The sequence below is a fragment of the Megascapheus bottae genome, chromosome 7 (assembly GCF_031878675.1).
Source record: "Megascapheus bottae isolate mThoBot1 chromosome 7, mThoBot2.hap1, whole genome shotgun sequence".
NCBI lineage: Eukaryota > Metazoa > Chordata > Mammalia > Rodentia > Geomyidae > Megascapheus > Megascapheus bottae.
This window is the reverse complement of record NC_143515.1, coordinates 54,588,483-54,616,407: the sequence shown is the minus strand read 5'-3', so window position 1 is coordinate 54,616,407 and position 27,925 is coordinate 54,588,483. Positions and strand designations below refer to the sequence as shown.

The 27,925-nt window shown below is 37.4% G+C and overlaps 1 protein-coding gene across 1 annotated transcript in view; it reads right to left on the bottom strand.

Annotated features, from left to right (window-relative positions):
- Positions 1-2,038: 2,038 nt before the first annotated feature.
- Lrpprc (leucine rich pentatricopeptide repeat containing) overlaps positions 2,039-27,925 on the bottom strand; it is an 89,600-nt gene continuing 63,713 nt past the window's right edge. Inside the window, exons 28-38 of the mRNA XM_090337037.1 lie at positions 24,143-24,285; positions 23,914-24,022; positions 20,048-20,174; positions 16,447-16,535; positions 13,618-13,819; positions 10,706-10,845; positions 10,453-10,568; positions 7,734-7,808; positions 4,974-5,058; positions 2,699-2,841; positions 2,039-2,193 (exon numbers count right to left, since the gene is read on the bottom strand). Coding sequence (XP_090193163.1) covers positions 2,137-2,193; positions 2,699-2,841; positions 4,974-5,058; positions 7,734-7,808; positions 10,453-10,568; positions 10,706-10,845; positions 13,618-13,819; positions 16,447-16,535; positions 20,048-20,174; positions 23,914-24,022; positions 24,143-24,285 — 1,286 coding nt within the window. The 3' untranslated portion in view covers positions 2,039-2,136. The remainder of the gene's footprint in view (positions 2,194-2,698; positions 2,842-4,973; positions 5,059-7,733; positions 7,809-10,452; positions 10,569-10,705; positions 10,846-13,617; positions 13,820-16,446; positions 16,536-20,047; positions 20,175-23,913; positions 24,023-24,142; positions 24,286-27,925) is intronic.

Sequence of the window (27,925 nt, the reverse complement as noted above, 5' to 3'; positions counted from 1 at the left end):
AAAAAGGGTGAGAGTGCTAAGAACCTATGGGGGGAGGGGTGGACGGATTCTAGCCACCTGGAGTTCCAAAACACTCTTTGGCTGTTGATGAAAGATCTAGTTATTTCAAATGACTCATTGTCCATAAAACAGTGACCTCACTGATGCCCCACGAGCCTTCAATAAGAGAATTTTGGTCATACCAAATGTTACCACTTCCATTTAAAGAATTTAGACTAAAAATTCCTTAAAGTGGCTTTGAGAAGTCATGCAGATATTTGGTGATTAAAACACAGCAGCCAAGATGTTCGGAATACTTTATTCAAAGTAATTCATTTATATTATTTTGGTTTCTAACACACAAACACCATCTAATTATATATAAAACACTGTATTTCCCAAAAGTTTATGTTTACTTTTTAGAATTAGCTGCCTATAATTTGAGTGTAATAAACAGCTATTAGTTTTATACTCCATAATTCTATTTCACTGTACGGATTACATACTTAGAAGGTACCCACAAACTCACCTAGATATACAATTACTTCTTAAGCATTTACATTCAAAATGGTATAGTGCTGAAGATACTAAACAGTCCTTTGTCAACAAATATGTTCAGTGTGTTAGATAGGCCTTTTTACCTACTGCCTTTGTACTACACTAACATTTTGCTATTTCATGAAAATGAAATTGTATTTTATTTCCACTAAGATAATTTTGAAGTATAAATTATGCCTCAAGGTTAAGTAACATCAATGACACTTGGCTCATCCAATATGAGTTGGCATGACTATAAAAATCTAAGGCCATTATAGACTCATACCAAGGAGAGGCTCCTGGCAAACTAGACAATAGCAAGACTACACATTCAAGTCCTGATCTGGGTGGGGACATCAAAGCAAGTTCCACCATGTTCTCCAGGCTGGGCCTCGGCTCTGGCTAAACTCCTTGCTTCTAGAGGTTGAGTGTCACAAATTAGTGGAAGCAGAAACATGGCTTGTCCCACAACAGTACATACTTCTTGGGTTTCCCTCCATCAACCTTCTGCCTGTGAGCACTACAGGCAGGACTGGTTGGTTCCACAAGAAACAAGGTAAACAGCACACACAGCAAAAAGCACACACACCGCCCCATGGCAGCGTCTCCCCCTCCCAATCAATCAGCACGGAAACAGAACGGGCCATTACCAAATTCAAATGGCCAAAGAATACAAACTGGAAGGGTTCCTGAAACACATTCTTGATAATCACTTTTTCCTCGAACATGTTCCATATTAAAACACAAGCAACCAATTACAATGGAGGCACTAGTATGCATGACAGCCAATGTGGGGGTGCTGTTAAAAAACAATTTCAAACCACATATTTCATAGTATATGAATCTAAAGTAACAAATCTTGTGTAGGGTGTACTTTATAGTAACAAAATCCTAAAAGCAGATGAAACGAAATACATTGCTCTACTTCATCAAAGTCATAGCCAACACTCAATGTCGAGGCTTCAATATGGAAATTACTGTGGTGGAGGGCAGAAGGGGAAGAAAGCGTGAAGAGCCGAAGGTTCTGGCATCAGCACCCCGACCAAGGGCAGGGTCTCTGCTTCTCACTCGAAGGAAGCAAATGTTGGATTTTTGTGTATGTGGTACCGAGGAATCAAATCTAGGGCTTCATGCATGCTCGGTGAGCACTCTACCACTTTGGCCACACTCCTGGCCCTGAACTTGGTGACTTTTGATGCCAGAAAAACGGAACCATGACTTGAAAATTCACATAGTGTGGGATTATTGTAGCTGATAGTGTTAAGCAACAGGAAACTCACTAGGCATCATTTTATATAGCTCCCCCAAACAAAAGAATGAACAGTGTTATAAATAAGTAGAAGAGAACTGAGGGGTCAACGGAAGATACCCATAAAAATTTATGGCCTCCTACATTACGTGCACTAAAGAAAAAGCTATAGACTTAAGTCACAGAAAGAACCAGAAGAGCTCAGTGAAAAAAGTGTTATTGTTAATGAGGGGTTGAATATCATCTTTTTTAAACAAACAAACAAAACAAAAATACCAGCAGAGTAGTTTTATTTACTCCCAAGTACACTTTAAAAATAACATGTAGATATATGCTCACAAATATACACAAAAACAGTATAGTTGATTACTTCATGAAGAGGTTTCCTTTGACTGCTTTAGCTGGTTTGCATAAAATTCAAAGCTTTCCTGTTGGGGAGAAAAAAAGAGGGAAGTTACCATGAAGAGGTGATGGTGCCAAGCAGAGCAAAATGACAGCCAGGCCTGTGGGCCCATGACTTTTTCGAGCTACGGTAATAACCCTTCCTGTTTCCTGAAAAGCTAAGGGTAAGCGCTTCCGGTTCTGAGTGCAAGTTACTCCCATGGAGTTACTTGTCATGGAGAAACGAATCAAACCTGAGTATGGGAGGTTGAAATAGTTGAAAGAAACAGGGCAGTGGCTTTCTGTTTAATGATACAATAAAATGGAATTTGGATATATGATTTCTCATAGTGAAGAACACTATTTCCTAAATGAAGACTTTTTTTCTTTTTACATCTTCCACTGGCTATTTAAAATACTGGCCCATTAAGTTCCATCTCCAGTGGAACTGCTCAAGGGCTTCAGGGCTGAGCAGATCCTGTATTTGGATCCTGGTCCCAGCAGCCCTACTCGGGGCTCTTGACCAGACCTAATCCTTATGGAAATACTCACAGGAGGTTCGATGAAAGGGACAGGTTCGCTGGCATTCTTTAGTAGAAGTGCATAACGCTTTAGAAACAAATCATTCAATTTTGTGTTCCTTGCAGTTAACTGCTCATACAGTGCCTTAGCAGACGCCAAATCGTTGTCCAAAACTGAGAAGAGAAATGTATTACTGGTGGGCAGACATGACCTTTTTCTTGTTAGAACTTTGCTTTTTAGTGACCTCTGGATACCTTTATCCCAAGGCAAATAAACAAAGCTTTTGGCTGCAGGCCACAGAATCCCTAGAATCTGGAGATGCTACCCTCCTCACACCACTTACTCAGCCTCAGTTCACCACCAAGGAAAATGACACACACGGCAATATTTGAAGGCTCTTCGTGAACATAAAGTGTATCAGGCATTTCAGTTATTACAGTACCTTTTTCCACATCAATTAGTTGTACAAAGGGGTTTCATTTTCACATGTCCATACTTGTATACAATGTAACTTGATCACATACACATCATCACTCTCCTAATTATTTTGAAAACCATTGATAAAATGACCACAAATTGAAATTCTGAATTATAAAAAGTACATGGGTATGAAAAGAGTAGCAATCAATTCAAGGCTCTTCCCAAAGGGACTAAGTCCCAATAACTGCCTGGCTGCTGTGAGAGTCTGGCTGAGTCAGTGTCTCTTGTGTAAATCCTCAGTTCCTCTCTCAAGAGGCCTGTAACAGCCAGGGGCTCAGGTTTGATAATCTTTTAAAGATACTCAAAAAGCAGGCAAGGAAACAAAGACAAAAACATAAGAAGGGTTATCAATGTGTGAGAAGTAATTCATCTACTACTTGACAAATGTAACTGTAACCCCTCTATACATTATCCTGACAATTAAAAAAAAAAAAGATGCCCCGAAAATTCAAGCAATTTCCCTTTCTCTACATCCTGCCTTATTTGTAGTAACACATAACTGTTTTATGTTATTTAGAAACGAGAAATCTGAGGTTTTACAATAGCTTTACTCTGAAAATACATTTCCTTTCAAAAAGGTAGACAAATTTCCATTAATCTAAGATACTAATTCTAATCTTTAAGCATGTTATGCGGTCAAAAATAAAAGTAACTTTTTATTTACTCCATTACTCGAGAGAGCAAATCAGAAAATGATTGCTTGCTCTAACATTTATCTGTGTTCCGCTCTACATAGACTGTCTGGCAATGAGGGAACAGAATGGTTAAAAATCTGGAATTACAGGGCCGGGAGTTTGGCCTAGTGGCAGAGTGCTTGCCTAACATACATGAAGACCTGGGTTCAATTCCTCCATACCACATACATAGAAAAAGCCAGAAGTGGTGCTGTGGCTCAAGAGGTAGAGTTCTAGCCTTGAGAAAACCCAAGGCCAGTGCTCAGGCCCTGAGTTCAAGCCCCAGGACTGGCCCACCCCCTCAAAAAAAAATTCAGAATTTCAACTGAGACATGAGGTTTTATGTTCAGTTAACAATTTAAAAGGAGTAGGTAGGCAGATGAGGCAGACACTGAAGGAGCATCAAGGCTGGTGGGAGCCTCAAATATGTATCTGCTTCGTGTTGTCTTTTGGGTAGTGAGCCCTGGGCAGACTGGTTTCTAATATCTTAGTCTAAGTCAACTTCCAGGTCTTTCCAGAAGCCCAAGATGTTGTTCAACATACCTGAGCACCACTTTAGGCTTTTTCTGTTAATGTGGTACTGAGGAATTAAACCCAGGACTTCATACATGCTAGGCAAGCACTCTATCATTAAGCCACATTCCTAGTCCTTTTCCAATTCTTTTTCTTTTGCCAGTCCTGGGCTTAAACTCAGGGCCTGAGCACTGTTCTTGGACAAGGCTAGAGCTCTACCACTTGAAGGAAACCTCAGCACCACTTCTGCCTTTTTTCTATGTATGTGGTACCAAGGAATCAAACTCGGATCTTTGTGCATGCTAGGCAAGCACTCTACCACTAGGCCCCCTCTTCCAATTCTTGTAACCAAAAAAAAAATAAAAATAAAAATAAAAAATTGTATTTTGAAAGAAATTAGCTTGGAAGAAAAAGCAGAGAAAAAAATATTTCATAAAGCAAAGATTTTCCTACCTTAAAGATTGAAGACTCAGATATTTCTCAATGTTAAGGTTAGATGAAAAATGTCCTATTTTTCTTCATGTTAAAATACAGGTTGGAGTGAAGTGTTTGTAACGTATTAGGATCACTTCTGAAACTTAGTTAACTATACTATAAATATTCAAATCATGTAAAGAGAGCAAAATTAAACTCATTACCATAGCACTTCATAATGTAACTGTATGCTTTTTCGTTTTCATGTAATTCAGGAATCAGTTCTAACAAAGTCTTTAATACTGGTGCCTAGAAAATGAAACACAGGTAACATTGCCATTTTGCCACAAACTCTTAAGACTAGTGAAATAGATCACTGACTTATCAACATTATATCAGTAAATCTTGAGCATAATTACAACAAATCTGCCCATACCATTTAATGGACTATTCTCCTGTCTGCTATCTTAGCATCTGATATTGACTTATTCTTTTTTTTTTTTTTTTTTGGGGGGGGGGGTCGGTTGTGGGGCGTGAATTCTGGGCCTAAGCACTGTCTTTTAGCTCTTCAGCTCAAAGCTACCACCCTAGTGATGTTGATTTAATAATTTACAGACAAAATAAATCAGCATTTTTCAAAAGTTAATGGAACTTGCATTTCTGAATATTTTACAAAATATCTAAACATAATGCTTACATCAGATTAATACTTTACATATCTAAAGATTGTGTCTTTTGTCAATTGTTAAACAAGCTGTTTGTTGCTCATAGCACTCTACCACTTGAGCCAAACCTCCACCTCTGGCTTTTTTTTCTTTTGCTATGACGCCAAGGTGGATTTTCCTGCCCAGCCTAGCTTAGAACTGTGACCCTCTGATCTCAACTGCTTGAGTTGCTATTGGTATGAGCCACTGGCACCTGACTCTTCCTATTCTTCTTCTTTTTTTTTTCCTGTTAGTCCTGAGGGTTGAACTCAGGGCCTGGGCACTATCCCTGAGCTTCTTTTGCTCAAGATTAGCATTCTATACCTTGAGACACAGCACCACTTTAGGCCACTTCAGTTTATGTGGTACTGAGGAATTGAACCCAGGCTTCATGCATGCTAGGCAAGCACTCTACCACTAAGCCACATTCCCAGCCTTTTTCTAATTCTTATAACATATATACTTTTTAAAAAAAAATTTTTTTCCTTATTCTAATCCTAGCTACTCAGGAGGCCAAGATCTGAGGATCAAGGTTCAAAGCCAGCCCAGGCACTAAAATCCATGAGACTCATCTCCAATTTACCACCAGAAAACTGGATGTGGTGCTGTGGCTCAAGGGGTAGTAGCCTTGAGCTAAAGAGCTCAGGGACAACCCCCAGGTCTAGAGTTCAAGTCCCACAACTGACAAAAAAGAAAAATTTCTTTGGAAGAAAAAGCAGAGAAAATTATTATTTTCTTTAGCTGAAAGATTGATAGCTACTGTATTTTATAAATAACTAGTTCAAGAGTTTAAAATGTTGGAAGAATTACATCATATTTGGGAATGTGTGTTAAATAATTTGCAATGTGAGGCTTTTATGCTTGCTTTGAAAATATTAATCAAACAAAGATCAGGTAAGAGTAAATATTTTTATTATTTAAAAACTTATGGCTGGGCATGGTGGCTCACGCTTGCAATCCTAGCTACTCAGGAGGCTGAGATCTGAGGATCAAGGTTCAAAGCCAGCCCAGGCACAAAAAGTCTGTGAGACTCTTATCTCCAATTAACCATTAGAAAATGGAAGAGAGGCTTGGCTCAAGGGTAGGGTGGTAGCCTTGAGCAGAAGAGCTGAAGGACAGGGCCTCAGGCCAAGCTCAAGCACCATGATCCACAAAAAGAAAACAAAACAAAAACAAAAAGAAACAACTTAAGGACTGGGGCCAGGAACATGGCCTAATGGCAGAGTGCTTGCCTAGCATGCAGGGAGCCCTGGATTTGATTCCTCCCTATCACATACACAGAAAAAGCCAGAAGCGGTGCTATGGCTCAAGTAGTAGAGCGCTAGCCTTGAGAAAGCTGAAGGACAGTGCCCAGGCCCTGAGTTCAAGCCCAGGACAGGCAAAACAAAAAGAAAAATTTATGGACTTAAAAAGATGGGACTTTAAACAGTTTAATTTAGTTAAAAAGACCTACAATCTACTCAGAGGAGAAAAGAGAGACAGAGAAAGGCAGAAGAATGGAAGGTATGGCAGAGGGTGGGCAGGCAGGGAGGAAGGGAAAGAAGTGAAGCAGGAGAAACTAAGGAAAATTAGACCCAATAGCTTTAGGTAAAACACACAGGTGGTTTCTCCTAGAACAGCTTGAAACTTCATCAAGTGCCCAAATAAACTCAAGAGGTAAATCAGAGTTAAATAATTCTGAACTACACTTAAAAAAATAAGGATTGGGATGTACCTCGGCAGCAGAGTGCTCACCTAGCACTAAACAGACTCACAGCCCAATCCCCATACCACCAAATAACAGCATCATCATCATCAAACAGGACTTGATTTTGTTACAGGCACATACATGCCCCCTTGACAGATGGAATAACTTCAACAATGGGAACATTAATCTTGAAGTGAAATGGCTCATTGATCTGGCTTATGTCTGATACTGGTCAGAAGGAGCCAGCAGGTGGGAGATACTTAGTAGTGGTCAGTCTTCCTAGATGGGTGCTACTGCACTGTTAATCACACCCAGTAATCTCAGTGACACGATTTGCTTTCAGGTCAAAGGGTCCTGCCTGACTGGGTGTTCTCAGTACAGAGTAACATAAAGTTGTTCTACATTTCATATACAACCAAAGAGGCAAGATTGATTCTGAACCAAGATCCTAAGAGAGTAAGTGACCATAGTCTAAAGTTTTTAGTCTATAGTGTTTTTTAGGTAAGATCCTAAAACAAGAGCTCTTCTGTTGAACCATAAAACTAAACACAGCTGCCTACAGCATCCTGAATTTATTAAGTACAGCACAATACCTTTCCTTGTTTCCTAGAAGTCCTCATACAGAATACCGACAGAACTGAGGTTTGTTCAGCAATTGCACCACATCTCTAAAAAATTAAAACATTAATCAGTAAGTGGAGGCTTTTGGCAAACAAATAGATCAAGGTGAATACTTGCAATTAACAAAGTTAATAATGTAGCAGTAGTAGTATATCATTACCACCAAGAAGGCCTAAGAGTCGACCATTTTTTTTAAATGAGAAAGAAGAAAACAAGTTTAGGCTATACTAGGCTTTGGTGAATGTAGTCCTTGGTATTGCAAGGATAAAGTTTGTTTAAAAAGAAAAAGGAAAAATTAAACTAATGCTTCAACAACCAAAGAACAAGGTTTAGGACTGCAAAGAAAAGAGGAAAAAAGAAACACTATTCCTCTCCAATTATACTGCCAAGCATTCACAAGTGAGCTAGGGATCATAAGGTTAATTATACATTTAATAAGGTGTCAGGGAGATAACTGCTCGTTTCTTTATAAAAATTAAAATGTACAAAGCAAGTTCTCTTTAAAGTATAATTACCTACACTTATGCATACAAAAGGACTGATTTCAATCTCTATTTTATAAAAGGCTTTCATTGCAACAGACAGCTAGTGCTTGAGAAAGAGACAAAAGTTAAACTCAAAAAAAAGTTTATATGACAGACCAGATAAATCAAGTGTCTATCCAACCTAAAATGCTATAGTCAAATCAAATATGGCAAGACAATATTTTAGTTTACACTCATCATAGATGTCATTCTCTTAAGTTTCTAAAAGCACATTCCTCTTTCAAAGCTTTAACAGACTGTCAATACTAAAACGAATAGTATAAAAAGAACTCTGGGGGACACATAGAACGTTTACATTATGAACCGATGTTTTCGACATCTGTGTGTAAAGTGTTCTTCTCTGAGGCAAGAATAATCTTTTACTATTTGACAAGCAGGTAGTGGAAGAGTAAAGGCGCATCATCTGGATCCTCAGTCTACTGAAGGGACAGAAGTGACAAAAGACTGTTGCTGTTACCTCAAACCTTAGCTGTCACCAAGAGCCCCTAGGTAAGAACACAAGCAAACGCAGCTACAATGGCAGCAAACCACAGCCTGCCATCTCCTGCCAAGGCTATGGGTCACTGCGATCCTAGGAGGAGCCAGGATGATTATGGCTGGAAAGAAACCCGCCGAAGAGTACCAAGTGCCGATTTCTAAAAACTATCAAAATAATGGATGAAAGCTGATTAAGTGCCATCACGACAATAATTAGGTATTTACGTGTTAATATTCTTAGTGTTTAGCTATGCACATGTAAACATAAAACAATGTCTATTTGACATGTAACAGTTTTAATGTTATTGTTGTTGATTTTTTTTTGTCAGTCATGGGTCTTGACCTCAAGACCTGGGCACTATCCCTAAACTTTTTTACTCAAGGCCAGTAGTGCTCTACTACTCTGAGCCACAACTCTGCATCTGGCTTTCTGGTGCTTAACTGGAGATAAAAGAGTCTCACAGACTTTCTTGCCCGGGCTGGCTTTGAACCATGATCCTTAGATCTCAACCTCCTGAGTACCTAGGATTACAGGCATGAGCCACCAGGGCCCAGCTAATGTTAAGACATTTGACACCAACAGCAGCTAAATGATCCTATCAATCACAATTGCCTTTTCCATAAAAAGGAAGAGCAAGGTAGAGTGAGAAAAGTAAATGAATCGAAACAAGAAAATTCCTAATTAGTTGGAAATCCCTGTTAAGAAATAAAGTAAAACCTCTAAAAGCAGTATCAATCTGCATCTCCCCCACCCCCAATATAACTGTTAACACAGAGATCAGTTTTCAGGCATTCCAAAGACCTAGACAGAAGATCAAAATGGGAGCTCAAACAAATGGGTACAGCTTCACCTTCCTTATCTCTTTCTTACTGTATCTCACAGCTGGTAGAAGTGTAAGTGAATATAATACTATTTACTATCAGAAATTGGTCCCAGACCTCAATTTGACACAGGGAGTCTACACAAACAGAGCGGCTGGCAGGATCACGGTGACTGTTTGACTGCCACCTGCTGGGAAGGGCTCCCCAGCGGTGCCTGTTTGTGTACACTGCCAGTGGCAGCTCGATCAGCCACCGCTCCATCGCACTTGGTGCAGCTTTATATTTAGTGCTGTTAAAATGGCATGAATGCAGTTGTCTCTTTCGTTGAAGATTGCTAATTTAACTGCAAGTGCGGGCAACAGAGACCTGCATTTGTCATTTAATGTGTCTGTGACACGTAAGTGAATAGAAAGCAAATTCAACTCTTAATAAACCTTGAGTACGGCACTGAGAATGTTTGAGTTTTCAAATGAGAAGCTGTACTTAAAAGCAAACATTTCCTACTTTTTGTTTGCAAACTGTATTGCCATGGCAATGCACAGTACTTAGCTCATTGAAGAAATTAAAATAGGCAATCTAAGAAATTCTTGTTTTGCATTACCTATCTGCACAGAAACACCTGTCTTAGAATCATTTCTGTAAAACGCACTTTCTCTACTCACAGCTCCTACTTGTTGTAAGGACATTGCTAGTCCTGCTTGGCAGCACGTACAACTTCCGGTCTAGTTTCTTGTCCCACGCACGGCCTTGCTGCCCATTTGAACCCAAATGTCCCTTCACTGTCTAATTAAGCAGCTTCCCAGTTTACTTGTCATTACCAAAGCCCCACTGCACCATGACTCATTACCTGTAAGAGAGCTCGGGCATCATCCACTTTGCCCAACTCCACCAACTGGAGGAAAAGATCAGTAACAGGTTTGTAAACTGCAAACTGATTGGCCAATCTCTCTGCCATGATGCTTACTGGAAAAATGACAGGTTAAAAAATAAATATTTTTTTTTTGTTAAAACAGTGACATGATCTATTCACCACAGAAATATTTCGAATTTTGCCAGAGAGAAAACATACTTGTGTTCTTTAACAGAAACAACCAACTTACACTTTTCCATTGCTGTGTCTAGCTGCTCCTCTATTACTTTTCTGAATAAATATGACAAACCAAAGTACTGAGGTTGTATCAGTTGATTCTCTGCAGTAAGCATATTTTCAATGTTTTCTATAGCCACATCTACATTATTGCTGTAAAATAAAGCAAAATAAATTGCAAAGAAATATTTGCCTGTTTTAATGTAATTTTAGATCTACTTATACAAATATCTTAGAAAAAAATAAATATTTATAACTGGTGTGTGTAGGTCTGTCTATTCTGGGGCTTGAAGCCAGGGCCTAGATGTTGTCCCTGAGCTTTATCGCTCAAGGCTCGCACTCTATACTTCTGACCTTTGGTGGTCAGAGATTAATAGTCTTAAGGAATTTCTTGCCCACCTGGGCTTCTAATCTGATCCTCAGATTTTGAGCCCCTGGGTAGATAGGATTATAGGTGTGACTCACTGGCACTGACTAACTTAAAAGAGCATTATGCAACTTCAATCATATTTAAGAACAAAAGAGTGGTTCATGCTGTAAGTTGTTTATTTTATTTAATAGTTGCTAAGACAAAAACAGTCTACCTATACAAGAATTAAGCAAGATTTTATCATAAACATTTCACATTGGCTTTGTAGCTATTTGGATGTAAAAGTTGTTGAATTGTTATGATTTTGGCTTTATAATCCAATAGTCATTATCATAAATATTTTAAGGTATGATAATATATGTAAAGGGTGTTTTCACATCTCTAATCTACAGTTATATCAATTTTTTTGACAGGTATTTTTGGAAAATACCAAATACTAAATTCCAACAAAAGAATTATCTTTACACTGAGACAAATCAATTTCATGGCTTTATTAAACAATTTTATTTATTTTTTTGCGGATCATGGAGCTTGAACTTGGCCTGGGTGTGTCCCTGAGTTCTTCAGCTCAAGGCTAACGCCTTATCCTTGGGCCAAGCCCCACTTCCTGTTTTCTAGAAGTAAACTGGAGATAAGAGTCTCAGGTCCTTTTGTGCCGGGCTGGCTTTGAACCTTGATCCTCAGATCTCAGCCTCCTGAGTAGCTAGGATTACAGGCATGAGCCACCACACCCGACTATTAAATTATTAATAAATTCTCTTCATGACTCTTTGATGAAAGCAATCCGAAGTAACCTATAACTGATCCTTCACAATGAGGATACAGTCCTCCAAATGCAAATAACTTTATACTGAAGTTACTACACTAAAAATAACTAAAACTAGGCTGATATGCAGCTCAGTGGTAAAGCATTTACCTAGCAAGTTCAAAGCCCTGGGTTTGATCCCCAGTACCAAAAAAGCGCGCGCGCACACACACACACACACACACACGCACGCACGCACGCACACGCACACACTACCAAAAAGAAAACACCCACACCCCAAACCTAAATTAACTGATTTTGCCTATGGTTTACTACCTAACTGAATGCTATGTAAACTTCTTAAAAATTATTCAGCTCTTATTGGTTATTTTCCCCTTAAAGCAATCACATTCTCTGATTAGACAGAAAGTTTGAAGTTCTAATTGGGAAAATAATTTTGAAAAGTAAAAATAAATAAAGCAACTGTTTTTATATTTGAAGGAACAGGAACAAAAATCCTACAAAAATAAAATTTTTTTTAAAACTTCAGTGTTTGTTTTGAGATAGGGTTTTGCTATTATCTAGACCCATCTATCTAGCCTCTGTCTCCAACTTTCTGGCACACAGGCAGGTACTACTAAACATAACCCTATGAATCTTTAAGCTGAGTGATAGTAGGGTTAATTAAGGGTCAGTTCTGTATGTAGTTTTTAAAGTGTTGAAAATGCTGATCTAGAGTATATGGGCAAGAAAACCAATTCTGAATACCTTCCTTTCTTTTTGGTATGTGTATTAATAGGGTAATGAGGAATATGGATTTTTTTTTTTTTTGGTGCTGGTCCCAGGGCTGGAATGTTACAGGGCCTGGGCTCTATCCCTGAGCATCTTGCTCAAGACTAGCGCTCTATCACTTGAGCCACAGCTCCACTTTTGGCTTTTCTTTAATTGAAGATAACACTCACAGACCAGATTTCAGCCTAAGCAGCTAGGATTATAGGATTGAGCAATTCATGCCCAACTAAAAACACATTTGAAAAGTTGCTTTAAAAGAAAGTGCACGACACCAAGGACTTCATGCATGTTACATACATGCTTTCAAATCCTAAAAATGCTTACTTTTAACAGGTTTGCTAGGCCTGTTCCGCAGAAGGGTTTCACATAAGAGTGGAATGTCACTCTCTCAAATATTCCTGACAAATAAAATTGTTTTTGACAATTAGAGGTCAGCATGCATAAGTACACATATATATGTATGCGCTATCATATACAATATATATACTCTTATTTACTTGTATATAAAGCACATAATACGTGACAAGTAAAAATAGGTCTGATGATGGGCTCAAGTAGTAGGGCTCCAGAGGACCAAGTGCAAGGTCCTGAGTTCAAACCCCAGCACAAGCAAAAAAATAGCTAGCCACAAGTGACTCACATTTGTAATCCTAACTACGTAGGAGGCTGAGATTCAAATGCAGCTTGGGCAATAATGTCTGTGATACTTTAATCTCCAATTAATCACCAGGGGGGAAAAAAAAGCTGGAAGTGGAGCTGTGGCAAATCATAGTCCTAGCCATGGGCAAAAAAGCTTAGGGACAGTGACCAGTCCCTGAATTCAAGCTCCAGGACGTGCAGGTACATGTGTGTGCATGGATACATAACCCCCCCCCTTTCACATCTAATTCATAAATGTTAGCAAATAATCAGAAATAATAATCAGATTGGACATTCCCACAGCAGTTGACATAGTTTTCAAAGGTCTAAGAAGATTTTAAAGGTGCTTATCTGCAATAATGATCAACAAAACACTTACTTCTTTATTTGTGCCAAAGCCATGTTATTGATGAAAACCATATTTGAGAGTTGAATTGAGTCAAGTCCATCTACCATCTTCTGGATGGCTTCTATGTTTTGAAGGTCACCCTTCAGGGCCAAAGCCTGGATGAGGCGGGTCACAGCTAACTTAGAAGGGGTCTGCTGCAAATTCAGAGATGCGTGTAGAGTTGCCAGAGCTCCTAAAACCAAGAGCAGAGGACAGTTTTCTTACATGACTCATACTGACTTTAATGCATCTGGAAAACCAGCTTTTATATATGAACATCAAGTATTATAGGCAAAAAGCTATGAATGATTTGTTATACATTACAGTAAATATTAAAAATCATGAGAAATTTTAAAAAAATGGCTTGACTATTTGTAAAGTATTAGTGACTACAGAACCTTTCTGTCACAGAAAGACCACAAGTGTTACTTACAATGTGAATTCCATTCAGGGATAACTTCATAAATAACTTTAAGGAAGCTGATTAGTTCATAGAAGTATAAATAAGGATAAATATTAAAAATTAATAAGCTCCCAAAATTATGTCACTTCTACTGGGTTCATACTTTGAGGTCCAAACAGATCATTCAACTTTGACTAACAGATTTTCTTTTACATTACATTCACTTCTTATGGTTATAATAAATGTTTTGTTTTCTTGTTTAAAAGCCCCACTGTAAGTACTTGATGACAGCTAAATATAGAATGCTCTTCTAATGTACTGCCTCATGTGCAAGGGTAGTAAAAATCCTGGTAGTAAACAGTGATAGGAGGGGTGCAATCACTATCATCACTACAACAAAACTTCATGGCTTTATAGCAGTTAAAGTAAAATAACAAAACAAAGACTCTCAAGGCATTTTAGGAAGAACAGCCTACCTCACAGAAGAATGTGAAAGGGTAATAATTAAAGATATGAAGGATTCAGTCTTCATAATGAACTATTGTAACTCAAAAATCTATAAATAATCTCGATTACTGAGTCTCAAATAGGCAAAGGAAAAATAGGTAGTTTACAAAGCATACTTGGTAGTGGCGCTGTGGCTCAAGGAGTAGGCTGGTAGCTGTGAGCTGAAGAGCTCAGGGACAATGCCCAGGCTCAGAGTTTAAGTCCCACATAATACCAAGAAAAATAATGATGGTGATGATGGAAACTCAAATTTATTAATCACTTACTGCATTGTGTAGCATTTACCACATTCCTGGCACAATACTAAACAAGCTCCATTCACAATTACCACTCTGAGATAAACATTGGTTTTATAGATAAATCACTAAGGAAGAATATTTTTCCTTGAGTCAAAGTCATATTGGCAGATACCACCCTGAGTCTGAGCAGATAGATAGAGATCACTCTGCATCTATCCAAAGGGAGTACAAAGATCTTGTGACTTAAGCATATGCTCACACGAAACTTGCCATCTGTGCAGCTTAGGGAACACTGTAACTGGTACCCATTTGCATCCCTCTCCCTAAATCATTTCCTGCTGTGACTCAATTCCAACATCTACTCACCTATCCATAGTGACATGTACCAGCTATTAATAGTTTACAACAGTACTGTTAATAAAATTCTAGTAAGATTTAATTGGCTTAATTTTTTCTTACTTCCTTAAATGGGGTTGATTAAAATAAAGTGGCAAGAAGAAAAGAAGCAGAAGTGAGGAGGATTTTTATTTAAAGACAGCCAACATTGTTGCCATCCTTACTACATATGAACGAGTCTACAGCAAGGTAAGGGGCAGTGAGGTTGGGCTGGAGGTGGTAGATGGGCAACTTGCAGTTAAACTGAAACCTCAAGGGCAGTCGAAAATTAGTTTATGCACTTTCTGACTGTTGTCATGAAGAACTTAACGTATTAGTAAAAGCTAGCAAACAGGTTTGATCTGGCTCCCAAATCAATCCTTGACATACTAATGAGGAATAACACCATTATTTCACGCAGGAAAGAAACTACGTAATATCTAATAGTTGAAAGTTCTTCCCTATCTTAAAGTGAATTTTGTTACATTGACAAAACTGGTGCTACTGTACTGACCAACATTTGAACCTAAAAGTTAATGTGAAAAGCATGCTATCTAAACTTAAGAGTTTTCATTAGCTCCTTTGGGAATCCATTCATAAGAGGGATCCAAATCTACCCCACGGTAGACAGACATAAACCGTCTCTACCAACTCCCAGTCCCTGACCAACACTTCTCACAAGGTCATCTCCACATCTACCTTGTGTTACATCCATTTTAAAACTCTAAACTTCAAACAAACACTGTATTTTATTGTTTTGGTATTATGAACTATTTAAAAAGTATTAGATTAACTTTTAAAAATCAATATTATAATCATTTGGTTCACAATCCTACACATTTAACACTCAATTTAACTCATTTGCTATCTTGCACACAACCAACACAATATGCAAAAAAACAACTGCTGGGAATTGTTTCAGATGCTTGAAAGTATGTTAATTTCCAAAGCAAAATGACTTGTGCTGTGAATTTTAACGCACTTGAAAGCCTGTACTTTCTCTCATTCTGGAACACAAATTTTGCATGTCTGAAGAGCTGTGATTCATCTTAAGAAAACCCATCTTGTGTTAAATGGAATGGAAACTGGACTAAGTGGTCAAATGACAAGTACATTCATATTCAAGCTGTATTATAAATGCATGTACAGTAATTTACGTCTCTCAGCTACCACAAAAGGCTCTTGATAAGCAGGTAATTTGCTAAATGGACTCCTTTATCCAAGTATTCGAAGGGCGTTACAAGAAAAATCTGCAGAGGCATTAATGTGACGTAAAGGTCAAGCATTGTGACATACCTTTCAAATAATCCCGCCTAACTTGCGTTATGATGAGGAGGCTGTTGGCAGCATCGTTCAGTGTGAAGCCCTTGATGTGGGTCTCAGCGCTAAAAGAAGCAGACATTTAGAAAGGAATTACTGACATGCTTCTGATACGATAATAAATGGTTGAGCACCAAGGTGAAATTATAAAAACTACTGTTCGTATGTTAAAAATATTGCTGCAAAATATCGACCTGGAGACAGCTTTTGTGTTATCCTGTCAATGGTTATAGAAGGATAATTTTTTTTTGCATTCTGACAGATGACAAAGTTGGAAATGAGCAACAAAAGAAACAAAGTACAAGATTTTTTTTAAACAATCGGTTCAGATTCTTGAATGCTGACATATTAGATGACTAAAATAACTGCATGCCCTGCATTGTTCAGCTGTATCCGAAGCTGGATACTTTTTCCTCTTTTTTTTTCTACATTCACCATAATTATAAAATGTAAAACTATTCTTCTAGCAACAAAAATGAACATTTATTTTCAGCACCACGTGTTTTAAATATAAACTAATGCATATTACTAACCAACACCATATCATTTGGTTGATTAATTTTCAAATTTCTGTCATCTAGATATGTGCAGTTCTAAAAGCTTTTATGCACACTGCAGAACCAAAACTGCTGTTACACTGATTTAAAAATTTCACCTAACAAACTTGTCCCAGCCTTAAATTTAAAACAAAACCCTTGATACTTAAAACTTAAAGAGCAAAAAAACTGCTAGTTGGCGTAAAAATCTACTTGATAAAAACAACTCCTAAAACCTAAGCACAAATGACTTGTTTGCTATTCTGTAGACATCTCTGGTGATGAAATTGTAGCATCCTTAATGCCCCAAGCTCACTCCTTAGCTAGGAAATCCCCACAGGTCACGCGGAGTAGAAGCAACTGCTGCCATTTGCCTTATAGAGCTCAGTGGTAACATCACTGCCAACACAGACACTGCTTGCCAGCATGAACCTACAAACTGAGAAGCTGGAGAAAGAAGCAGGGCCACCACTGAGTTATTCTCACAAATAATCCAGTAAAGGCATGAGGGTGGCTATGACCAGCCTCTGTCATGTTCAGCCACTGCAGTCCCACAATACAGGGCTTTTAAAAAATCTCCCTCCCCTATCAATCCTCTAAATCCGGCTGAAGTACCCACTGCTCAGTTCAACTTTTTCTCTTTGTCCCGTCTGTCAAAGTTCTTAAGTCAACAACTCACATGAGAATATAAATTGCTTAAAATAAAGCGTTTTTTAAATCTGAAGCATAGTTAAGTAAAAATTAGTACTATTAACATATGTCAAAATATTACCTAGAATTCTAAAATGATGAGGTTAGAAATTCTTATTGGACCAGTGTAAACTACAAAATTTCAAGACACAATATTCTTTTCTGATAATCTCTTCCAACCTTAAGAAGTTGCCTACTTATTACAAACATGAAGCTGTCTTGAGATAGCTATCAGAATGAAAAAACTTAAGACACCTATTATATATGGTTAAACTTGACCGTTCATAACAAAAATATATTCCAAACTGGCAAAAGAAGAGTACAAAAACTTACTGTCTGGGCCGGGAGTTTGGCCTAGTGGTTAAAGTGCTTGCCTAGCATGCATGAAGACCCAGGTTCGATTCCTCGGTACCACATACATAGAAAAAAGCCGGAAGTGGTGCTGAGGCTCAAGTGGTAGAGCTCTAGCCTTGAGAAAGTCCAAGGACAGTGCTCAGGCCCTGAGCTCAAGCCCAGGACTGGCAAAAAAAAAAAAAAAAAAACTTACTGTCAGAGATCTTTACATTGGAATCCTTGATGCAATGCACTAAATTTACTTTTGCCTCCTAATGTTAATTTTTTCCTGAGCTATCAAACCAAGCTTTCTACGTAAAGGAAATACTCTTTATCTGTGCTACCTGAGCTAGTCATTAGTTGTGTGTAGCTATATGGTTACTGTGAGAGAAGAGAAATAATATAATCAAATTATAATTATATTTAGTTTGAAACAATTTAAAAAGACACTTTTAAACTGCCACATTTTAAAAGAAAATAAATGACAGGATAAAGAAGTATCACCTTTCAACTTAAAATCAATTACAAAAATTAACATATGTTAACCAAACATGACAGTAGTACAGGGCAAGTTCCACATTAGCCATTTCAGAGCGATGAATAGATTACTGATTATGCTTATATAATAAGAACACAGGACATTAGTCAATGTTTGTAATTTATATGACTTTGGATAACAAAACTGGCCGAAAGTTTAAAAAAAAGCTCTGATAGATTTACATTTATATAAATGACAGAATAAAACAGGAAACTACCAAGGATGGAGAAAACAATCCTCAAATTACCAGAGATTTATTATTATAATTTATATCCCTTATTCTTTGAATAAGCAATGTCTCTTTTGAAACAATTCTTTCAGTAAATTCTTACTCTGTAACGCAGGAAACTAAAAGGAAGCTGTTCAGGCCAGGAGTTTGGTCTAGTGGTAGAGTGCTTACCTAGCATGCATAAAGACCCAGGTTCAGGAAGTGGTACTCTGGCTCAAAGTGCTAGAGCACTAGACTTGAGCAAAAGTGCGTAAAAATAGCACTTAGGTCCTAAGTTCAAGTCCCATGAGTGACCAAAAAAAAATTAATTTCTATAGGCATGTTTTATTACATAGATTAATATGCATGTATGACATACAAACCCTCAGCTTAATTTTAATTATGTTCTAAAACCTAAGTGCCAGTAATTGTATAGAGATCCCTTTCTTCAATACTTGTTTGTTAAGCATGTCATCTGAAATATGATGTAAAAATCAATGTTAATAAATTCTTTAATAAAAAAAGACCCGGGTTCGATTCATTGGTATTGCATACATAGAAAAAAAAAGCTGGAAGTGGTGCTATGGCTCAAGTGGTAGAGCTCAAACCTTGAGGAAAGCTCAAGGACAATGCTCAGGCCTTACGAGTGTAAGCCCCGGGAATGGCAAAAAAAAAAAAAAAGTCTTTGGTTACCTGGTATATTGTATATATATACAATATTTGAAATAGGGGAAGGAGAGGAAACAAGATGATTACGAGGGGGTGAAGGAAGGAAAAGGAGGACAAAAACATAAGGGGTATCAAAGTGTGAGAAATAATGCACCTACTATCTGGAAAATGTAACTATAACCTCTCTATATGTCACCTTGATAACAAAAAAAATAAAATGAGAAAAGAAAAAAAAGGAAACTGTCTTTAAAAAGTATCAGCCATGTATGTAACAGCACATGAGTGTAATCACAGTGCTCGAGGGTGGAAGCAGAGCCTCAGGAGTATTCAACAAGTCCACGTCCACTCTGAGCATCATTTTAAGATTCTGCTCAAAATATAGCAACTCTTTTTTTTTTTTTTGGTCAAGAAAACTGTTAACTATTACTTTTGAAGCTTTCATTACTTGTTGAGAGAGTTAAACAACTTTGTCAATAAAACTCGTCAGGTGCATCTTACAATACTCCACAGACAGCAAAGCCATAAGAAAAAGACACTCTTTTTCAGTTCAAAGGAAATCCACTGTTCTTCACTTTGAAGTTTAATAAATGAACTACTACTTACAAATTTTTCACATCCATTGCTTGTACAAAATTATCCTTGAACAACAGAACTTTTATAAGTGTGCTGTAAGTTTCATTGCTAAATACAATATTTTGCTTTTGTGCTCTCAGGAAAATATTATACGCATCTATGAGAGAAAAAAAACAAAACAACAGTATTATTCAGAAATAGCAAAAATGAAAAAAAAATCCAAACCAAAAAGTTTCGAAACCTTGTATTTCTGGATTAGAAAAAAAATTCATCCACTACAACTCCACAATGACTAGTCAAGCAGATGAACGCTCTTCTAATCTTTTAAAACGAATCCTAGTTATGAAAAGTATAACTTCAACAAAATAGATGGTACCTGGGGTTTCTCTTAAAACAATTTCCATATTTAAGTGACACAATTATGTTCATGTCAATATTAATGAGAACCTACACTTTTGATATTATCAAATGATGCACCAGTTTAAAAATATATTACAAATGTGTGTTAAAGTCCAAATAAGCCAAAGGTATAATTTAGACTGAGGAGAGCAAAAGACTCACTTTAAAGCTATCTTTAATCTATAAGTGGGTGGTTACAATGGTTAACATTTCAGCACAATAGCATTAAACTGAATATAGCCTATAATTCTAAAATTAGGAGATCAAATTATTTGGCTACGACAGGACTTATACAAAAACATACAATTTTCAAATATACAGGTATCTAACAAGTAAACTAGGCAACATTTGTTTGAATGATTAACAGTTTTATTTCACTTGTTCACAATAACTGTCAGTGAATGAAAAGATGTTACCAAAAGAGAAGTAACTACACTTTTCAGTCACTTACTTTTCTGAAATAAAATTGCTTAGCTATAAACAGCCAACTGAAACTACAATCCACTCTTGTCTGTGTATAAACACATCACAATGAAAAGAGAGTATAACTGAACTATCACATACGGACTTCTATGAACATAAGAGATACAGAATATTTAACTAGGAATGGACCTAACATCAATATTTAGAAGAACATTCTGTGCTACTTTAGATGTTCCTGAACAGGCACAAATGATTATGCTTATGTACACATTAGAAGAGTATTCACTATTCTCATAAGAGGCTGGAATGGCTAGGTCAAAAGCTAGTTTAGCTCTTCAAATTAAAGGCAGGAACTGGTGGGTCACATCTGTAATCCTAGCTATTCCAGAGGCTAAGATCTGAGGATCAGGGTTCAAAGCAGGCCCAGCAGGAACGTCTGTGAGATTCTTATCTCCAATTAAACACACACACACACACACACATTCCGAGTTCAAGCCTCAGAATGTACAACAATAATATTGTAATATAAAGAGAGACAGTATTTGTATTTAATGAGAGCAGTTCAAGTAAGTAAAGTAACTGTGGTATACAAGTCAGTTAGGTTGTTATTTTGCCAGGATGCGAGTTGGGACATGCTTTGGGGGCTTACTTGTTTGACTAGAGTACTACCACCAAATCAACTGTCTAGCCCTGTTCTTTTTCCTGGTTATTTTGCAGGTGGAGTCTTGTGGACTTTGCTGTCGGTGGCTTCAAACCATGATTCTTTGGATTCCACTAGGATTTATAGGCATGAGCCAATGGCCCTGGCAGTTGTCTAGATTTTACTTTTTTTCCCCCAGTCTTGGGCTTGAGCTCAGGGCCTGAGCACTGTCCTTGGATTTTCTCAAGGCTAGAGCTCTACAACTTGAGCCTCAGCACCACTTCCAGCTTTTTTTTCCCTCTATGTATGTGGTACGGAGGATTCGAACCCGGTTCTTCGTGCATGCTAGGCAAGCACTACCACTAGGCCAACTCCCGGTTCCAGGTTGTTTAGATTTTAAATAAGCCTTCCAACAAAAATCCTTGTTAGTAACGAAATACCAAGTACCATGTACCAGACTTTTATTTGTAAACATCTGTATGTTCCTGGGCTTTGGCATAAAGTATAACATGAAAACACATAGACAAACAAATTCTTCTTCTTCTTTTTTTTTTGGTTGGCCATGGGGCTTGAATTCTGGGCCTGAGCGCTATCCCTGAGCTCTTCAGCTCAAAGATAGAGCCCTAGCACTACTTCCTCCACATGAGATTAACCATAAGCGGGAAAAAAAGAGAAAAGAGGGCTGGGAGTTTGGCCTAGTAATAGAGTGCTTGTCTAGCATGCACAAAGACCCAGGTTCGATTCCTCAGTACCACATACATCCTCAGTACCACATACATAGAAAAAATCTGGAAGTGGTGCTGTAGCTCAAGTGGTAGAACACTAGCCTTGAAGAAAAAGCTCAAGGACAGTGCTCAGGCCCTGAGTTCAAGGCCCAGGACTGGCCCCCCCCCCCCCCAAAAAAAAAAAGAGAGAGAGAGAGAAAAGAAATAACACAGTACATTAAGAACTAGTTGTTCTTTTTTTTTTTTTTTTTTTTTTTGCCATTCCTGGGCTTGGGCTCAGGGCCTAAGCACTGTCCTTGGGCTTTCTCAAGGCTAGAGCTCTACCACTTGAGCCTCAGCACCACTTCCGGCTTTTTTCTACACGTGGTACCGAGGAATCGAACCCGGATCTTCATGCATGCTAGGCAAGCACTTTAACCACTATGCCAAACTTCTGGCCGAACTAGTTGTTCTTATTTTTAACTAGCATTGTAATGTACCAAACATATTCAGATCAGATTTGTTTTTGATATGACAACCTTAAAAAAATGTTAAGAGAAATATTAACTAAGCATTCCATTTTTTTAAAACATTTCTATTTTGTTAAGCACTGTAATTCTGAGTGATACAAAAAAAGTAAATGGAAGTTCTAAAAAAAATTTTCCCCAGAATATTTTTATAGTATTGACCAAAATTTTACATTCAGCTGACAATAAAAGACACAAGGGGACCGGGAGTTTGGCCTAGTGGTTAAAGTGCTTGCCTAGCATGCATGAAGACCCAGGTTCGATTCCTCGGTACCACATACATAGAAAAAAGCCGGAAGTGGTGCTAAGGCTCAAGTGGTAGAGCTCTAGCCTTGAGAAAAGTCCAAGGACAGTGCTCAGGCCCTGAGCTCAAGCCCACGACTGCAAAAAAAAAAAAAAAAAAAAAAGACACAAGGATATACAGATCAAGTATGTATATTTGCATAAGATTTTAGCTTTTTCCTTTTTTTAAAGATTTTATTAACACCGATTTTTTACATCATATTTCAAATGTCATGTTTAACAAACCAAGTATTCAAGAAGGGAATATGTACATTTGCATAAGATTTTAGCTTTTTCTTATTTTACAGGTTTTATCAGGTCACAAAATCCTTAGTACATACTGCCACCTGTATATAGGACTTGCTGTCTTTGTCCATCCCCCACCACTCCCAAACTCAGGCCCTGGGCACTGTCTGTTAACTTTTTCACCCAACGCTAATGCTTTATCACTTAGAGCCACAGCACCACTTCAGGTTTTCTAGTAGTTAATTGGAGATAAGAGTCTCCTTGGACTTTTCTGCCTGGGCTGGCTTTGAGGCATGAGCCTCAGATCTCAGCCTCCTGAGTAGCTAGGATTACAGGCGTGAACTACTAGGAACCCAGCTTCCTTTGTTCTTTATGTGTTTAAAAACAAATTATATAAAATCTTGACATTTCTCTATGCCTAAATATTTCAGAGATCTCAAAACCTGAGGTCATTATTTTATTATAATGGCAAAATGTGATGGTAAAAATAGGAGTCATTCTTTAATATTACCTACTACTCACCTGATCCTTAAATGTACTAAGATACTTTTGTTGGAAGTATGAATACACAGAGAAATATAATTTAACTTTCATCTCTTACTATGGAACTTCTATAAGCTTCCTGGGCTTAGATCAATGTTGCCATTAGAAACAAGATACCATGGGCATGTTTACCTTTGCTTTTCCTCATTTGACAGGCATTCAAAATATTTTTCTCAATATTTGCTTCAAAAGATGACAGTGATGAGGAACTCAGTTTTTGAGCATCATCTTCATACCACACCTTTAAAATAAAATTAGTCCATTAAATAAAACTGAACAAACATATGATCTTTTCAGCATAAATGTGGGGTCCTGCAGGATCTAAGACAATCCGGTTACACTTATACAAAAAAAGAGTTACCTCAGGAACATCAAATGGAACTTCCTGATTATTGTTTCTAAGAATTTCTGCCAACAATCTTAATGTTTTTTCACGAGGAATAATATTTTCTTCTTGCATTTTATTCCAGACAGCATCAGCTCTTTGCCAATCACCATTTATTTCTGTAGAATTTGAGTAAACAGAAATTATTGAAAATATTAAATAATTATTAGGAAAAAATGCATGCTTTCTTATTTGATGTTGAGGGAAACATTTCAGATCCCAGATGTTGATTTTAGGAAGGAGCTGAGAGCGAGTGCCAATCCAAGGTAACATGTTTTTCTATATACCTTCCTAGATTTTTGGGGGAGGGAGGGAAGAGGGATAAATTAGCCACTTAAAAATCATAAAAACTTGGGGCCGGGAGTTTGGCCTATTGGTTGAGTGCTTGCCTAGCATGCATGAAGACCTGGGTTCTATTCCTCAGGAAGTGGTGCTATGGCTCTAGTGGTAGAGCTCTAGCCTTGAGGAAAGCTCAAGGACAGTGCTCAGGCCCTGAGTTTAAGTCCCAGGACTAGCAAAAAAAAAAACAAAAAAACAAAAAAACACAAAAACTTTGTTAAAATACAGTAACAGTAACAATTTACATTTTGAAAGTAACTCAGAAGTTTCCCAAGTAAAAATCAAACCAGAAGCAGGAATAATTCAACTATGTTCTACAGTATTTGATGAATACAAGTAGGTTGCTGAGTACAAAACTGTGGGTCTTAAATGACTGAAGGTGTTATGTTATATTATTTTTCTCCTAAATCTCATTTCATTTGGTTCAACAGATAAAGTGTCTGTTATTTGTGCTGTTGCCTTATACTATATCTTAACTATGTGATAGATTACATAGTGGTAAGATTTCTTACCTTAAGAGAATTACTTTACACTAAGTATATAAGGACATAAATATATAAGGAATATATATGCATATGTAATCATATGCATATATACATAAGTGTACATATATGTATGTATATGAATATATATAAATATATAAGAATATATACACTGGGGCCAGGAGTTTGGCCTAGTGGTAGAGTGCTTGCCTAGCATGTATGAAGACACATGTTTGATTCCTCAGTACCACATACACAGGAAAAAGCTGGAAATGGTGCTGTGGCTCAACTGGTAGAAGTCTAGCCTTGAGAAAGCCTAAGGAAAGAGCTCAGGCCCTGAGTTCAGTCCCTAGGACTGGCCAAAAAAAAGAAAAAAAAAATAAAGAGAAAGAAAATATAAAAGAAAAAGCAAAACAGAATATATACATTGGGAAGAAAAAAGGCAATTATTTCATACTTGAGAATCCTAGATCCTCCTTTGGTGACACAGCCTTCACAAATAGCAAAAGCTTCAAAGAATATTTATATTTAAATTTTACACTCTAGGCAGGGAAGGGGAGGTTTTTGAATAAACATTACAGAAAACACAAATACATCTGGTTACCATTTTTATAGCAAACAAATACTCAAACACTATAACAAATGGAATTTTCCACAAAACCAAACCCTCGGGGTTTTTGAAGCAATTGGCTTCTACAAGATATTTAAAACACAAAGTGAAAAATACAATCTGATATAAGCAAATAAAGTGTTATCAAACACTAAAGGATTATGTCAGAAGACACAGAATTGGACAAAGATAGGATGATTATTAAAAACAATTTTGAATTCAAAATGGTTCCCCAGGTCATACAGATTGCAACCTGCATTTTCATATATAGCAAATCAAAAAGGAGAGCCAGGAGTTTGGCCTAGTAATACAGTGCTTGCCTAGCATACACAAAGACCTGAGTTCGATTCCTTGGTACTACTACATACATAGAAAGAGCTGGAAGTGGTACTGTTGCTCAAGTGGTAGAACGCTGGCCTTGAGAAAGCCCAAGCCAAGCTCAGGCCATGAGTTAGTTCAAGCCTAAGAACTGGCCAAAAAAAAAAAAAAAATGTACACACACACACACACATTGAAAAAGAGGCCCAAATACTAGAAATGAACCCAGGTTCAGTGGTTTTATATATACTTAGATAATAGAGGCAATCTGACCAACATGCCTTTGCTCTTTGATATTAAACTAAGATCTCAAAATTTCTAATCCAGGGTTACAATTGTGAGGCTGACAGTTGTTACATATTATTAATAGAATGTGGCTATTTCCAAATTCCCCATTTGTCAATCATCTGTTACAGCACTCTAAATATTATTCCTCTATAAAATAAAGAGTTTCAGGTCTAGGGCTGGAATTATGCACTGTAACTATGGACTGTCTGAAAACAAAGTGCTATCAAATATCAAAGACTATGTCAGAAGACACAGAATTGGACAAAGATGGGATGAGTATTAAAACAATTTCAAATTCAAAATGAAAAATTTGAGTCAGTATTAGTTTTGACACAAAGAATAAGCTTCTAATTTGTATACATAAAATAAAAACTGAATTGCTTGGAACTTAAGAAAGTGGTGCTGTGCCTGGAGGAGTACGGTGGTAGCTTTGAGCTCAAGAGCTCAGAGACAGCACGCATGACCGAAAAAAAAAAAGCTGACTAAATAGGGTTGAATAAATTCTAGATTATCTGTCTAGTGTATTAGTTATTTGTAGGTGCTAAAGTAAAAAAAAAGTTTCTAAAATAAGTAAAAAATATACTAGAGACGTTGTTTAGGAATGAGTGCATATAGATATGCATCTTTCTACAAAAAGATCCATACAAGTGAATGTGCTGACAGTTAGCTATTTAAGAAATGATGACTAATAAATGCACTTAGAATTCACACAAGAAGAGGGGGGACAAAGAGCAGTCTTGCTCCAAAAAGTCATATGAAATATGGTTCTGATGAGAAGAGTTTCTTCTCTTTCTTTCTTTCTTTCTTTCTTTCTTTCAGATCTGAATTAGCTTTTATTTATTAAAATGGAATCAAGGGGCTGGGAGCATGGCCTAGTGATAGTGCTTGCTTAGCATGCACAAAACCCAGGGTTCAATTCCTCAGTACCACATCTGCAGAAAAAAAAAACAGAAATGGTACTGTGATTCAAGTGGTAGAGTGCTGCCAGCCTTGAGAAAAGCCCAATGACAGTGCCCTGAGTTCAAGCCCAAGGCCTGGCAAAAAAAAAAAAAAAAAAAAGGAACCAGATAACACTTCAGAGGCAGAAAAGAGCTGTTTTCTAAAGAAAAGAACAAAACAGCAGAGTGATTATTTCAAAGATACTTTATTTATAAAAGTTAAAACAGAGGGCTGTGAGTTTGGCCTAGTGGTAGAGTGCTTGCCTAGCATGCATGAAGACCCGGGTTTGAGTCCTCGGTACCACATACATAAAAAAAAGCTGGAAATGGTGCTGAGGCTCAAGTAGTAGAGCTCTAGCCTTGAGAAAGTCCAAGGACAGTGCTCAGGCCCTGAGCTCAAGCCCAGGACTGGCAAAAAAAAAAAAAAAAAGTTAAAGCAGGCAAGACCTCCTTATCATGCAGGATAAAACTTGGTATGATTAGGAAAGTGGTTATTATCACTCTCCTAATTTATTAGAAGGTCACATAAATAACATTTTGATTTGGTCTAATAGTTCTGGTTCAGAAAGTGCTTAGCTCAAACCAATAGCCTCTTATAAATTTCATGTATGAGGTGGAAATAGGAGAGAAAAAGAGAAAGTAGTTTATGAACAGACTAGACTCATGCTATATCCCACTACTAAAGAGTCATGGTTAGCTATATCACGTTTACTTCAGATAGTAGGCTGGAACGATCAAGAGTCAAAAGCCAGTGAAGCATGAATAACCCTGGCAGTCACTAACA